Source organism: Mesoplodon densirostris, chromosome 12, assembly GCF_025265405.1.
Source record: "Mesoplodon densirostris isolate mMesDen1 chromosome 12, mMesDen1 primary haplotype, whole genome shotgun sequence".
Lineage (NCBI taxonomy): Eukaryota > Metazoa > Chordata > Mammalia > Artiodactyla > Ziphiidae > Mesoplodon > Mesoplodon densirostris.
This window is the reverse complement of record NC_082672.1, coordinates 29,849,607-29,866,375: the sequence shown is the minus strand read 5'-3', so window position 1 is coordinate 29,866,375 and position 16,769 is coordinate 29,849,607. Positions and strand designations below refer to the sequence as shown.

Genomic DNA, 16,769 nt, shown 5'->3' with positions numbered 1-16,769 from the left:
GAGTTAAAAACGGAACCCTTTTGTGATCAGGTACTAATTGGGAATAAGAACGGTGGCAGTGGTCTCCAAATTTGCTTGTGTAGCCTTTAAAATAATTAGAAAAATTAAGTACTTTCTTTCATTTATAAATCAACATCTAACATTTTTTTACCATAAATTTAAATGACAGCAAAAGATGCAATTTCTATGGTATTTTTAAACTCTATATTTACAGTAGAGAATAATTATATCACTCAAGTATTTCCAGTGGAATTTAAATACAATAGCTATTTGATACTCATTTTCATCCATTTAAAAAATATAACAATAAGGCATTTAACATAAAGTTGACACTGTTTTCAAATAGATGAAATGTGGGGGACTTCCTTGGCAGTCCAGTGGTTAAGACTCCATGCTTTCAATGCAGGGGACGTGGGTTCGATTCCTGGTCAGGGAACTAGGATCCCACATGCCCCGTGGCACAGGCAAAAAAAAAGGGGGGGGGGGGAGATGAAATGTATTGTTTTCAAGAATAATAAAAATAAATGGGGAGTTGAAAAAGTTTTTTAATAGGAGTGTCACTACATTCTCTAAATTAACAACAAAAGTTTGTTGTAATGATATATTAGCTGATAACTTGATTAGGTCATCCTACAGTTTTGTTGAAAGTAAATTATTGGAAATATCTAGGCTTATGAGAGAATTATTATCTAGTCATTAGAGACATTTTTCCATACCACACCTACACCAATATTTCCAACTGTCTTTTTCATTAATGTTCCTAAGGTTTTTATAATTGGGGACATATATCATAATAAGATTTCTGGTGGGTAACAGGTGTGCTTTCTTTTAAGTGGAAGAATAGTTATTACTGGGAAGACAGGGAAGAAGAAATTTTAGGAAACAGACTTTTCCTAAAAATCCAAAAATTGATTTCCTTTGATGTATCATTGAAGGAATATTCCAGAAAGTAGCCCCCAGGATTATGCTTATCCCAATTTGCAGAACACTGAACTAGAGTTCAAAACACAAAACAAAAAAGGGAAGGAGATACAAGAAATTAGTCTTTTTTGGTTTACACTATAACTTGAATGTCAGGCTTCACATGTAACATTTTATGCTGTGCTTTTTTCATGAATGATGCTTCAGACTTCAATGAGAAAATTATTAATAGTTTTTAATGTTACAGGTGTACCTTGGAAAAATGCTTAACATTGTGTTCTGAAAAACAATAAAGTAACAGGTGAATGCTGTGGTTATTAAGATAGTGTTAAAACCCTAGTCTGTTTCTTTAATGTCTTTACTGTCTGATATTCATAATTTTCAAGGACATGGGCCTATGATCATAGTGTGGGATGGAGAGGAAAGTTAAACACCAATGTATTATATTATGTGAAGATTTGCTGATGGTAATGTAGTAAATGGTGTTACTTCTCTTTGTTTAGCTGTGTTCATGCTACAAAAATGTAGTTTTAGCCTCTTTGGTTCTATTAGGTACCACTGTGCATCATTTAACTCCAAAGAGGAAAGTGAGATTTAATTAGCTAAGGCACATATCTCTTTAAGTTTTTCCTTTTTTGCTTGGGTGCAAATTTAGTATAAAACCATTCATACTATTATTTGTTTACTTTGCATTATTGCAATGACTAACACCAGAGGACCATATAAATCACCACTTTAATCAAGCAAAATAACTTTTAACTTAATTAACTGGAAAATAAAGGAACAGTATTGGTGTGAATATTGATGATAACTGAAATGTAAGATTTAAAAGGAAAAAAAAAGATTTGAAAGATCTTAAGGGTAGACACAATTAACACAAACCCATTGTGTGAATACAATTGTATAATGGCTACATTTGATAATAAAATTCTCCTGTTTAAAGAATAATAATTTAATCAATATGCCTTTTCTCTAAGAGTATGTGATTATCCAAGAAGAATGGTAGAAAAAGAGGATGAGCACTAAAAAAGTCTTTGATGGTGATGGTTTGGAATATTAGAGGCCTGGTGTCTAGGAGGAAATATGAAGAATATCAAAATATTTTTGAAAACATTTGATATAATTCTGGTCTGCAAGCCTTTGTTCTAAACCCTGTATATCTTAGAGTGAAGCAGCTGAGTAAACTTCCAAATTAGAACATGCTGTTCCACACCCCTGGAATTGTCATAATTTTTAGCTGTGCAAACACCACATAAACAATTGCTTTTGGAAGAGCTAGAGTTATTTAGGTATAAAATCTAAATTTAAATGTTATGGCAGATGAGTCATATGCTTCCTACTGATACCCATCCTCCAAAAGACTGGTTAAACTCCATAAAACCAAACAAAACAAAAAGCTAGGCTCTACAATCTTTGTACCTTAAAAAGTTCTAATTTCTTGTTTTAAACATAAAAGTGGCCTTTTTAGAATATTTGAGTTGAAAGACAATTTTTCATGGGTCTCACATTTCAGCATGTCTCATGAGAAAAGGCACTGATTTTGTTCCAGGCTGTCTTTCTAAGGATGTTCATATAACAAACAACCTTGGAAAACAGAGTGTCCCCTCTAGAGCAAAGTTTTGTTTACTATCCAGTAAATTAAAATGTCTCCCTCCAGGAGAAAAATCAGGCTGGCTTACTGTCTATTATAAAAGATTTGGGTTCCCTAAGTTTGGGGCTCCTCTCCTCTAAAATAACCCAGTCTATATATAGGTGTCACCTGGCCTGGTTCATAATGCCCTGTGGGTATTGGGGCTTGGGGAATTTGTGCAAATACTGATAGTCTGGCTATTGCTATTGCTATGAATAATAAACTGTCCTTTGTCTCTGACCAAGGAGTCTTGTGTCTTTTGCCAAAATCCATGAAACTGAGGCTAACTTGTAAGCTTTCAAGTGTGCTCACATATCAGCCAGTTTACAGTTCTTGAGAGTTTGATTACTTGTGGCTATGGTATGATTTTTCTACAAAGATCTTTTATTGCTATTATTAACTTTAGACTTCCAGCTTACATCTGAGAGATTTAACGTGATTGTTAAGCCTGAGATAATCCATTGAAATATTTCTATAAGCTCTAACACTAATTAAGTAAACAAATTCCAGGCTCAGACTTCTACATATTTCTCTTAGGAAAACCAGGAAGGAATTGTCTCAAATCTTTTTTGGAAAGAGTTAAGTTCTAAAACATTCATTTACTAAACGAAGGTAGGAATTATTATCCCATGATATGACTAATCTCAATTTCTCTCTTTTTTTTTTTTTTCCCACTCCAGGGGAAATGTTGAATCTTGTATTTGGAGCAAATATGGAAATTTGGAAATGAATATTTTGGCTAACACCATACATTTTTTTAAATGGCCTTAATTTTAGTAAATTTAAAACATGAAACTTCTTTAGTCATCAAATGAATTAGAGGTGGCCACACATCCTCAATTGAGTAGTTTTACTCAGATATAACTTTTGGTCAAATGTGCATGGGGTTCCCCACAAACCACTTTTATTTCTGATGGCCTAGATATTGACACAGATTCATACTAGAGGAGATCAGGATATGTCAACCCTAGACTAGAGAGACAGCTCTCCTTCATCACAGAAGCTGAGAGAGTTCCAGAAACTTTTTTTTACTCATCTAACAAATATTTCTTGAGTCCCTATTGTGGGCCAGGCCCTAGGTTAGGCTCAAGGAAACAACAATGAACAAGCCAAAGTTTGTGTACGCACAGGACACAGAGTCTAAATTAGTTGCATCAACTTAGAAGAATGGACAGTTGGGTGTTTCTCAACCTAAATCACACCTTTCACCTTTCACCAAAGACTCAGAACTTTCTGTAACACTTGTCTGATAACCTAGAAAGCTCTCTTGACTGTAGGTAATACAGAAATGAACCATATTTCAAGCAACACATGTATTTTCTTTAGTCTTGACCTAACTGGAATGGTGCATAGAAGGGAGGTGAGGAGGACCATGGCATCATAATTCAATATGTGGCTATGGAGCATCTGCTGTGTCTCCTGATGTGCCTTAAGCAAAATGACTGCTGGGGTCAGTGCTGGCCTTACCAAAACTATACATCTCTTGTCTAGACTATGGGCAGATATTTTAAAATAGCACTAATAGCTAAGTGTATTGAGTCCATGCCACACACCAGGCAGTACACTAGGTACATGTCATACAAATGGCTTTGTTCAACCCCACAGTTACACTGTGAGGTGGATCAGGAAGCTGAAGCCTAGGGAGATGGATTGACCTGCCTGGAGTCCTACACTGTAGAGCTGCGATTCAAGGTCAGGCAGCCTAATGCCAAAGTGTACTCTGAATTCACAGACTCTGTTGTATAGCCTCCACAGGCTTTCTGCTCTTCTCCTAAACCTCCAAGCTCATGTCCCCCTTAAGGCCACTTGATGTTATCCCTGATCCTTCTTTATTTTTCTTCATCACTCTTACCTCCACCTAAATGTTGACACTTCTCTCCTCCTGAAGTTGTATTATACATGCATTCATTTTCTGGCTTATTGCCTGTTCCCACCACTAGCTCCACTGGAGCGAGGTGTGGCTCTCACTCATCCATCCCTGAATCACCAGCAATGGGTACCATTCCCAGTGGGCTGTGGTGAGCAATCCACACATGCTGGACAAGTAAGTGCTCTCTCCTCTCTTCGTAATCACTCCAAGATGCTTTCTTGCTGGAACTCCTGCCTCTTTGGTAGAAGAGATTGGGGGAGGTGATTTGCTGTCACCTGTCATTCAGTCTTCAGTGTAAAGTTCTGCTTGAACTTGTGAATACAAAGGCAGTTAAAGGATGACAGTCATAGCCTCATCACAGAACTTAATATGCGACCTTGGACAAATTCCTTCCATCTGCTCTAATGAAAAGATATTAGTCATGAGATGGAAGAGGAGTTTAATTAATTTATGGACATAGGAATTTTTGGATTTAAAAAAAGCCCTAATTGGGCTTCCCTGGTGGTGCAGTGGTTGAGAGTCCGCCTGCCGATTCAGGGGACGTGGGTTCGTGCCCCGGTCCGGGAGGATCCCACATGCTGCGGAGCGGCTGGGCCCGTGAGCCATGACCACTGAGCTTGTGCGTCCGGAGCCTGTGCTCTGCAGCGGGAGAGGCCACAACAGTGAGAGGCCTGCGAACCCCCAAAAAAAAACATTTAAAAAAAAAGCCCTAATAATTGTTTTTTTAAATGAATTAATTTATTTTTATTATTTATTTTTTATACAGCAGGTTCTTATCTATTTTATACATATTAGTGTGTACATGTCAATTCCAATCTCCCAATTCATCTCTCCACCACCCCACTTCCCTGCTTTCCCCACTTGGTGTCCATACGTTTATTCTCTACATCTCTGTCTCTATTTCTGCCTTGCAAACCAGGTCATCTGTACCATTTTTCTAGATTCCACATATATGCGTTAATATACGTATTTGTTTTTCTGTTTCTGACTTACTTCACTCTGTATGACAGTCTCTAGGTCCATCCACGTCTCTACAAATGACCCAATTTCATTCCCTTTTATAAAAGTCCTAATAATTGTTGTGAAAAGAACAGTCACACACATTTTTCTGAGTTACAGAGACTGTTCTAAGGAGGGCAGCTACACAAGTATTACCTCAGATGAACTCATGAAATAATAACTTTACGCCTTGGGCTTGGGCTTGGGCTCATCTCTGCTTTATTTTTGAAGCCCAAGAAGAAGAAAAATCGTTATGTGGCTCTATGTCCTCATAATGTCAGGACTTTTTGGTTCTACCCTGAAGCTTGAACCACAATAAAAAAGTGTCCAGTTATTAGAAGGAGGTAAAATGATCAGGACCACCCCAGAAAGACTGGAAAGTCAAGTTAAGATTTTGAACATATTTTAAAGTGAGAGATGAGGCGTGGAAAATGGAATGTTTCATAAAAATCTCCAATAAAAGCAGTGGGGTATATATTGTGATTTTTATTTGATGGAAGAGTTTTGGTATTATTTACAGAGAAATGGAGGGCAGAGATTCTTAACCTCGGGCTATGAAATCCTTCAGCAGGCTAGTGAAGCCTACAGATTCCTTCATAGAATAATATTTTAAATGTATAAAATAAAATATATGAGATTACCTAGTACCAAATTTATGCCCCCTCCTGAATTCTAGATTCCAGGGTACCCCTATTATTCTAAAATCAGGAAAACAGATGACCAGAAAGGAAAATGATGTAAGGCATACACTTTAACCTAAAAATAGAAATACTTTTTGACAAGAGAAACTATGTTGTGATCTAATACAATGAAGGAATGTTGTTCTAAGCCAACACATATTTGAAAAGATTTAATAAAGATGATTTAATCTTGCTTTGGAACAGCAAGTACTTTTCCCTTTATGCCCCTATTTACACAAAGGATTTGCTTCTATTACAAGTAATAAACTCTCTAAATGAAATACCTGAGCAATAATCACATCAGGTTAATAAGTTTTATAATGCATTCATGATCTGGTATGAAAATTTGCTCTTAATAAATATCTTCTTTAAATTCCAAATGGTTCATGCCAATGCTCTAGAATACAATTTTGGTGACTGAATTGGAATTCTTATGGTGTGTTTTCTTTAGAAAATACAAAATGAACTGCAGCATGAATATAAACAGAAATGGCTAACTCATAGCAAGAAAAAAAAAGGACAATTATTCAGATCTCTTCTAAAAACCCTAAGAGAATTGACAGTCTCAAGCCACCCATGTGAATTAACTGCTTGTTTTCCTTAGAGGGAATGTTTGGGATTCTGTCTCTGACTGCTTGCCTTCTACCCTCAGGTGTGAATATCCGGATCAGTGCTTGGAACAGCAATTACAAGTTGAAGAAACAATGAGATGAAGGGTTATTTCCCTTTCCCAAACCCAAACCTCCTTCAAACTGAGATTCTCCATCTCATTAGCATTGCTTTTGTTCTAAGAAATGCTCAAAAAGACTCTCTTCTCCATGTGAAAGCAAAAAGCAAAGGTGTCCAAAAAAAAATCTGGGACTACTTTTAGATACTCTGTGTCTAAAAGTTGGAATTAGTGAAATTCTCAAATAACTCTTTATGACCTGACAAAGAAGTGCCCTAAATGCCTCCAACTACTTATTTCTGAGCACTGCTAACTCTCCTGCATCTTTTCCTAGAGGCAAAAACAGAAAGAGATTTTTAAAACTCACACCACAGTTGAGACAGGAGGGAAGGCGGCAAGGCACAACCTTTAAAAGAATGACATAGCTGTTGAAGATATGACAAAAACTGGTTAGAACAGATTATGTCCAAGATGGTGGAAGATTTGACTTCCAGAAGACCTTGAGCCTCATTATAAGCTCATTATAATACATTAGCATATGCTAAATGACATACACACAAGCACCACAACAGTTCCAAAGCCAACCATTAAAGGCCAAAAACTGGGCCGTGGCCCAATTCCTGGAAATCTCTGCCCCTTCCCCAAAATAGTTGGAATAATCCTCCCACTTGTTAGCCTATGAAATTACCCAGCTCATAAAAACTAACTACCCCATATTTCCAGGGCTCTCACCTTCTGAGATGGCCCATGCTCTGTCTGTGGAGTGTGTATCTCCCTAAATAAACCTGTTTTCCCACTTAACTTTCAGGGTAGAGTCCTCTTGCCTGCCCTCTTGTATTCTTCACAAGCGTCCTATATTAATAAATCTACTTGTCTATCACTTCGCCTCTCACTGAATTCCTTCTGTGCTGAGACGTAAAGAACCTGAGGTCCATTAAATCCTGTGACCAGGTGTGTGGTTTCAGCTGGGAGACTGTGGGTTTGAGTTCCTGCCTAAGCCAGAAATTTTGGGTTCAAGTCCCAACTGAAGTGCAGCTGGATTCGAGTCCCACCTGAAGGAGTGAGATTAGAACATTGTGGGTTCGAGTCTCAAACTGAGGTGTGTGGTTTCAAAGTGATGGATTGTTTTGCAAAAACATGATGGTTTCAGAAGGAACAGGAGCTTCTGTGGCAACCTAGTGTTCCCAGCTTTCCTGGTACTTAGCCTACCCACTAGATAGCTTGACACAGATAAAGACGCACGCTGCAATATTTTTCCTGTATATTCACCTTAGTTTTAAAGTTCTTCTTTCCCTCTCCCCCTTAGAAACATAAAGATACCCCAGCATGGTTTTCAAACAGATATATACAGTGCTGACTTAAAGGGACAGAAGGAAAAAATGTGAGATGTCGTGTCTTCCCTCAAAGAGCTTACAATCCAGTAACCACATTCTGGTTAATAAACCAAACAAGCATACCAAAGCAGTACACTATATCATTAAGGACTAAGTTGTATTATCACGTGGTAACTTCCATTTATATCACACACTATAACACCCAAAACACTTGCACACTCTGTGAGATCGGACAGGTATTATTATGCCCAATTCATGGATTTAGAGAGAGCTTCAGAGAAAATAAATGACTTAAAAACGTATAACTAGTAGGCAGAAGAACTGAGATTAGAACCTAGGTTTTGTGATTTTAAATTCAGGCTCTTTGTAGCCCAGAACTGAACTAGTCTACACTAGAAATAACTAGTAGTTCATACAAATAAAGACCTTAAAGAAATGGAGTGAATTCATAAAAGAGATAAGACTTTCACTGAGCTTTCAAGATAGGAGGGACTTGGGTAGAGTAGGGGGGAAGGAAAAGAGGCCACAACAAATGATTTCTCTCTCTTGACCTGGCTGGGGAGCAACGGGGGAAAAAAAAATGCCCAGAGGGGCAAAGCATTGCCTCATGTCACAGCGCCAGGGGGCATCATTCTCTTTATATCCCATGTGGAATCTATATGTGTTTCTATATGAATGGTAGCCCTGAAAGAAAACTCCACAGACTACGATGTAAATGGTGCCCCTTGGAGTTGTGCAGACACTCTGATGGAGTTGGGTGGGATGATGGAGGACCTTGAAAATCACACATCTTTTCCCTCCAGGATGAGTGATATAGTCATAGAAAGAGCATGGAATTAGGCTTCAGATGTCCCGAGTTCTAGTCCTAACTCTGTGTGATCTCAATCTCTGAGAGTTTCTTGTTTCTTTTCTCTAAAGGAAAATGTAGGACTAGATCATTTCTAATCTTCTTTTCATCTTGAAAGGCATTTGATTCTTCTGATATGGAAGAAAGTAGGAAACCATGGAAGATTTGTGGTGACACGGGAAACATGATTACTTAGGGAATACTGGTACAGAGGATGGTTGGGTGTGGGAAAGGCCTAGAAGGGGAAAGAACCACAGGAAGGGTCTCCCAGTAATCTAGGGATGAGACTGAAAGGGGTAGACTAGGATGGCAGAAATGGGAAGGAAAAATGAACACAGGAACCCTTTGTGAGGGAAAATCCAAGAGCATTTATTTAGTCATTGACTGGATTGGGAAACGGGCCCAGAATGTCAGACCTGAGTGACTGGCAGAGTGACTACCCCATGGAAAAGAAAGACAAGTCCCCTTGACATGAGGGGAATAAGAATTCAGCCTCAGCTTCTTTGTGTTCAGCTGACAGTGAAGCATCAAAATGGAAAAGTTCAGCACTCATTGGGAAAAAGGGAACAAGAAGTCACGTGAGGCAATGGAACTGGAGATACGTGACAGTGGTCAGCTCAAGGGAGACAATTAACATTCCTGAGAAAATAAATATGAAAGCTTTTATAATGCATTAGCAAAAGAGTGTTTTTTAGTTTTATAGCTAAAGAAACAAAAGCCAAGAGAGAGTAATGAAATGACCTCATGGCTTCTTTAGAACTAGATGGAATGGAAGCTAGTCATATAGTTTAACAAGTAATGTTTTAATTAAAAGAAATAAATGTCTATCACAGAAACGGAAGACAGAATACAGAGACTTTGACCTTCTGAAATATTTCTTTCCAGATTCACATCTATTCTCTTAGTCAATTTTATCACTCTGGCCATTTTGTACTGTGTCAGTTTAGCTAAGCTGGAACTGCATTTCCTTCCCTGTGTAGTTCTGGGTAAGGGTTGCCCAGAAGAGAAGTTTGCCTGAGACTTGGAAGGCCAAAGTGACACTCAGCCCTGTGCTTCGGGGGTTGGTGCCCTGGACATCAGTGCAGGTTGTACACATTGTTTTGATCTGCTGGTTCTCCTTGTTGGCATGGGGAGCAGCCAGTGCACCCAGATCTCCTCCTCCAACTTCTCCAAGTACCAGGCCAGGCACATGGACAGGGCTCTGTGGAGAAGGACATCAGTTTTTCTGCAGGTGGCCTGCGTCATCAGAGTTGACATGGTGAGAGACAGATGTGGGTTCCAGGTTCTTCTTATGGATTCCAGTTTGCCCTAGCAAGGTCCCTTGTCTTTGCTGCCCCCTGCTCTGCATCCAGCTTTTCCTCCCACCTGCACTGCTGACCTGCAGAGACTTCAGGCTGCAACCAGATGCAGAAGCCACAGGCTCCACCCGCTTTTCTTTGAGGCCCTGATTAGTGACTTTCTCCTTTGCCTCTAACCATCCCCTACCAGACCTTTGCTTGCTCAGCAGCTCTCACAATTATGCGATGTCTAATCCCTGTAGAAGATTCCTTATCTCATATCACTCACAGCAGTTCTGCTTTTCTGCTAGAACTGCTCACACAGTCTTCTCATCCAGGCCTTTCAATATCTAGTATCCCTTTAATTGACTGTACTTTGTGCATTTCACTTATTCTCAAGGGATCATTAGCTATCAGAAAAGGGTGATAAAATTTTAAACTTCATCTTAATATCTCTAAATAGTCATCACGATAGACTGGGAACCAATATTAAACCATGGCGTCTGGAGACATTATCTATAGGCTTCTGGTGCCTGGGCTGGAAGCCTCCACAGCACCCAGAACTACCCACTTCCAGCTGTTAACAGAAAGAAAGAAACTGCTATCTTGTTTAAGTCACTGTTATTTTGGTCTTTGTTATAGCTGAGCTTGAATTCCAACCAATATACACACTAAACATTATCTTCATCAAGTTTAGTTATTCAAGTAAACGCACATCAAAAACTTCTGCATTCTCATCATTATTTTCCTTCTCTTTTATCCTGTAGCTCGGCCTTATAAAAACTGTACATGCTCGCTTAGCTAGCAGAGCTTCAGAAAAAGAGAGACTGTCTCTATCCTGCATAAAATGCAGTGGCCCATTAATAGCCTCATGTGATGGACAATAATACACTATTTTCATTCATTCTTATTTATAATATATCTTCAAGGAGAGGACTGAACTGACAATTAACAGTTACTATCAAGACCAACACAGTTCTGCCTATTCTTGTCTTGGCCATTTCAGAAGACAAGAGATGTTTTCAAGAGAGCAAGTCACTTAACTTCTCTGAGATTCAGTGTCATCATTTATAAAATTTGGTGAATACTTTTCTTCCCAGGCTTGTTGTGAAGGTAAAATGAAGTACTCCAAAATATGTAAAAACTCCTTAGAGCAGTATTTGACATAATAGGTGCCAATAAATATTTAGCTGAATCTAAAGCTTAAATTATGTATTTTTAAAACTTAGTATAAAATACTATTTAAGGAATTCTAGAAGGTAAATAACAAATAGCCTCCAATAGTTGTTTCCAAAATCAGATTGAGCTTCCTGAACAGGGGAACTCTTGATCTAATACAATAAAGTATCAAATGGTATGTGAGTGACTGAGGATTTCCTGTACTTTTCAAAGTTACCCAAAAACTAAAGAGAAGAAGAGTATCATGAGCTCGGGAGGACTCTTACCATGAATAGGTTGGCTCTGGAAGTTTAAGATCAATGTCTCTCATATTATAATGTGTGTTATGTCATAACCTCTGCCAACCTGAGAGGTTCTCTGAATGAAAACAAAGAGGTCATCCTTTTCTTAATTGATCTGTGATATTTCAAAAGATTGGATCAAGAAAACTGATGCAAAAAAGAAATATTTTTAGTTTTATGATGAATATATAGGGAAATAAAGATGTCAGCAAAGGGAATCAATGGAACAATAAATACCACCTGAAGTTTATCAAGTAAGCAAACCTTATTGATATAGAAAGTTTCACAGACAAGGTTAAGTTGATTCCTTGGTACAAGGTAGTGCTCATATCTTGCTCTTCTAATAGACTTTAAAGAGTTTCTGAAAAGAACAATTTTAAAAAGGTGCTTACTCAAATTTCATTAACTTTATGTATCAGAGTGGCCACATAAGAATTGTTATTGTTGCATGTTATGGCTCTCCAAAATTCATATGTTGAAACCCTAATACCCAATGTGATGACATTTAGAGATGGGGCCTTTGGGAAGTAATTAGGTCATGAGGGTGAAGCCTCCATGGTGGAATTAGTGCCATTATCAGAAGAGACACAAAAGATCTAGTTACTTTTATCCTCCCTCTCTCTCTCTCTCTCTCTCTCTCTCTCTCTCTCTCTGTCCCATACAGCAAAAAGTCTGCCTCTACAACCAGGAAGAGAGCCCTACCAAGAAATGAATCTCCTAGCACCTTGATCTTGAACTTCCCAGTCTCCAGACTGTGAGAAATAAATGTTTGTTCTCTAAGCCATGGCAACCCAAACTGATTAAAACAAGTGTCTCACAGGTGCACACCCAAGATAATTGAATCTTGAAAGAATGGTAAAAGCCTGTTTCCAGGAAACTATTCGTTAATGATGTTTATCATTTCCAGTCTTAAGAAGCAGGGTCAGGGTCCAGGAACAGTTCAGAGAGAGCAGAGGTTGATGGTATTGTAGCATTTCCTCTATCTGCCCATGCACAATCCCTTATGGGGAAATCTGTCTACTCATAATGCAAAAGTAAGGGCCATCTTCTAGACATCAGTGCTTTAGATCATGTAGTCCAATCTAGCCATAGCTGCTTAGACTAAAACAACCCCTTATGACCTGGCACAGCAAAAAGCAGTGTACATCAGATTCCCTCTATGGAATTTGAGTGAAGCAGTATCTAGAGACTGATCTCACATAGACATAGGAGTAGAAACTAAAAGATGAGGAAGCAGAGTTGAAGGAGAGGATGTATCGGCCATGTGCAAGTCCAGTTATTAATTAACTGAGATTAAGCAGGCCACACCTGCTGGTTGCTGACCAGAAAGAAGCAGACACAGGGAGCATAGCTCAATCCATTCAACCAAAACCTCCTTGAAGACAGGGACAGTATCTGCCTTGTTCATTACTGTTTCCCTAATATTGAGCATAGTTCCTGGCTATTAAAACAATTAGTCACTGGGTACATATCATTTGAATGAGGAGTTAAGAGTGGATGACTAGGACAAGCCCTCTCCAGAAACACTGTCCAGCGTCTGGCACCAGAAACCTGCAAGTGTTCATGAGATTCCTTCTCCTTCAACACAGTCTATGTCTTCTCATTATTCTTGAACCTCCAGCACTTCCCTTTATGGGAGCAAATTTGTCTGCTCCTTGATCATTGTAAACAAAAGTTTCAATATCAACTCTGTAAGAGAGGAAAGGAAGGAGGAAGAAAGGGAGAGAGATGGGGAGGAATGAGAGTGGGAGGGAGAGGTGACAGGTAGGAGTTGAGGGTTGTAGAGAGAGACTACCCTTGATTTTTAAGCACATCATTTTCTAGTGAGGCGTAAAAAAGAGCTTTCACAACTTCCCTACAGAGAGGTTTAGACTTTGGATGTGAGGCTAAAAGAAGAAAGAACTGCAACTAACAACCTATTCTAGCAAACTCGAGTTTGCTTAAGAGAAGTGATTAAACTTTGTCACTGCAATAGACTGACTATATCAAACAAAACAACCTTGTAGCTACCTCCCTGTAGATTGTTTGTACTATGTTCAATGGGAATGCATTGACTCCCATTCTCATGTTTAATAGACAAAGTAAAGTGCCCCAGGAGGTTACTCTAGCAATCAAATATGCTTCAATAATGCATTATCCTTCCCATAATAATTCCTTCTTAATTCCTTTCTTCTTCTTTATGACTGGAATGCATCTACTCTTGTGTCTTTAAGAAAATCTAAACACAATTTTTTTTTCCTTGCACCTATGAAGAAAGTAGAGAATGATATAGAAGACAATGTCCCAGTAAACTTTGTTTTCATAAAACGATATATTCTCTTGAGCAACAAATATCTTTCAAGGTCTGATTCATTCTTAATTAACTGATATTAAAGTATCCTCATGTGACAGATAATGGGAAACGAATCCTTGGTTGAATACTAGTCCTGCGCATTTCACAAGGCAGATATAAGCCAACCATACTTTCCTCATTAGCAGAAACATCAGGTGGCCAATATCATCCCCATCTTCCTTCTAGTAGTTCCATGTATAAGGTACTATAGCAGTAGGATGCTCTGACAGGTCAAAGATATTATATAACATTCATAAGGGGAGAGAGGGAAGGAATAAAAAATAAAATACTTACTTGGTCCTAGACCAATTGAAAATGCAGCAACATAAACAAGCAAGCTGGCTAAGGACAGCCATTTCAAAAAAGCTGGGACATCCGCAGCGTCTGTGATGATCTGGTATTCAGTTTGGCTTAGTCCAGCATTCGATACGGATGCCAAGGTCGTTTCTCCTCTCTTATCCAGGTCATTTCTCATGGGCCTTAGTGAGTTTCTGCTATGGGAAGCCATCCCTTTAAAGGATTCTCTAAGAGTGTCATTGCTGGCTGACAGGTTACCTGGTCCGTAAAGCACAGACTCATCCAAAGACTGGTTGATAGGACTATGGTTTCTGCAGATATTGGTAAAGTTCATATGGATGTTGAGATTCACGATGCCCATGGTTACCAATGAAGCTGCCATCACAGAGGAGCCGACACAGAGGAGGGTTTTGCTCCCGACATGGTCTACAAGCAGGGTGGCCGGGATGGTGCTGATGACCTTGACAACCCCAACCCCTGTGGAGGCGAGGCTGGCTGCCTCGTTGCTTTGGAAGCCAACGGACTTCAAAACAGTGGATGCATAGAATAATATGTTTGGCTGGCCAGTGATTTGTACAAAAAATACCAATGTTAAGCCTATCATGATTCGGGTCCTCATGTTGTCCTTTGAACGAAACAGATCCCCAAAACTATACTGATATTCATCTTTCAGGGAAGATTTTATCACAGTGAGTTCCTCCGTTGTATCGGAGATGGCTCTCAGCTTTCCGAGAACCTTGCTAGCAGCTTCCTCGTGTCCCTTCATCACCAGAAACCGAGGACTTGGAGGAAGAAAGTACATCGCAATCGCCTGCAAAACTCCCAAGGGAATAACGAGGCCGAACATGTATTTCCAGCCGTGGGAAACATTGGCAAATGCGTAATTTGAAATGTAGGCAAAAAGGATGCCGATGACAATCATCAGCTCGTTCAACGACACAAGAAGGCCTCTCTTGTGTTGGGGGGCAATTTCTGCGATGTAGACACACGTGGCGATGGAAGAGAGTGAAATGGAAACCCCAATAGCAATGCGTCCCGCTATGAGAGCCGCATAAGATAAACTGATGATCAAGACCAGGCTCCCAAGTCCAAGGAGGCAGGACGACAGGATGATGGCAGCCCTTCTTCCGCACCTGTCAATCAGGACCCCTCCAATGAGAGAGGCCAGTAGGGCCCCGATGAGGAGGGAGCTCACAACCATTTCCTGCTCGTGGCAGGTCAGGGCTAACAAGGTTCTTATCTGCAGAAGAGCCCCAGAGATGAGCCCAAGTTCATACCCCACCAGGAAGCCGCTGACAGCAGCCGTGACAGACGACAGGAGAGTAAACATACCGCAACCTACGAGCAGAGAGAAGAAACACGTCAGTTCTGAATTGTGTCTGATGGAGACTTAAGCTTGTCTAAGTACGTTTTTCATAGCACTGAGTATAAACACATATAATCATAGTCAAATAATACACTAACCAAAACATGATTAAAGAAGGAAAAATCCTTTTTCTTTCATTTTTGGGGAGGAGATGGGTGGAGACATTTAGAAAGTTATTTCTTCTATTTGTGATGTGATGTTGGTTTTCGTTTTGAGCAGACAGATACGCGAGATAAGCAGATGACAGATGATGAGGACTGAACACACAAGAACACGGTTTCATTCCTGCCTTGGTGTTGGATGAGAAATTCAGAGAGCGTGGCTCCTCGGGTCCCGCTGTCTAAGGCAAACCCTTGAGGGCAGGACAGAGAGCGAAGCAGCCTCCGGAAGGGCCCCAGTCTTCCCAGCGTGCGTGGAACCTGGGGCAAAATGCAGCACAGCCTCCAGGAAGCCTGCCCTCCGGTCTCCTTGGCCGCAATCGGGCCACTGCTGGCTTTTGCTGAAACACATGAGGGTGTTGGGGGAGGCCAGGATGTGAGCGCCTCCACGAATTCAGGGCTGGGTCAGAAAGAAGGAGGCGGAAGTAGGTGCAGGGAAAGGACCCGACAGCATCCATCACTCACTCTGAGGAAGGAGGAAGGGGCATGGGACAGGCGGAAGAAGAACTAAAGCATCTTTATATTGTTCCATGCTTGTAGGGTTAACATCTGAGGGAAAATGGCGAAATGTTAAAAGGCATTACTTTTCTGTGGTAGGTACATAAGTGTTTGTTACATGTCTGTAACTTGTCATAACAGAAAGGATACAAAACAAAAAGACAAAGGCTTAGAGAAGAGTATCACAGGTCCAGGAAGCACTAGTTTCCAAGGCCGGAGCACAGAAAATCGCTCGTCCTGTTTTAGGAGCTATGAGATGCCAGGACGTCATGTCATGTATGGGGGCACAGCATGAGCTTGGGGAGGGATGTGGGAGGGGGCATCAGTGAAAGTGCGTAGGTAGAGAGGGAACACTTCATGCAAGGCCTGGCAGGTCACAGTGACAACTTTTTATTGTATTCGCAATACAGTGGGGTCCATGCCCACTGACCAG

General features: G+C 40.0%; 1 protein-coding gene across 2 annotated transcripts in view; it reads right to left on the bottom strand.

Annotated features, from left to right (window-relative positions):
- The window catches only part of SLC2A12 (solute carrier family 2 member 12), a 58,830-nt gene that overhangs the window by 23,595 nt on the left and 18,466 nt on the right, over positions 1-16,769 (bottom strand). For both annotated transcript variants that reach the window (XM_060115072.1, XM_060115073.1), the window contains exon 2: positions 14,312-15,652. In XM_060115072.1, the coding sequence (XP_059971055.1) occupies positions 14,312-15,652 (1,341 nt within the window). The remainder of the gene's footprint in view (positions 1-14,311; positions 15,653-16,769) is intronic.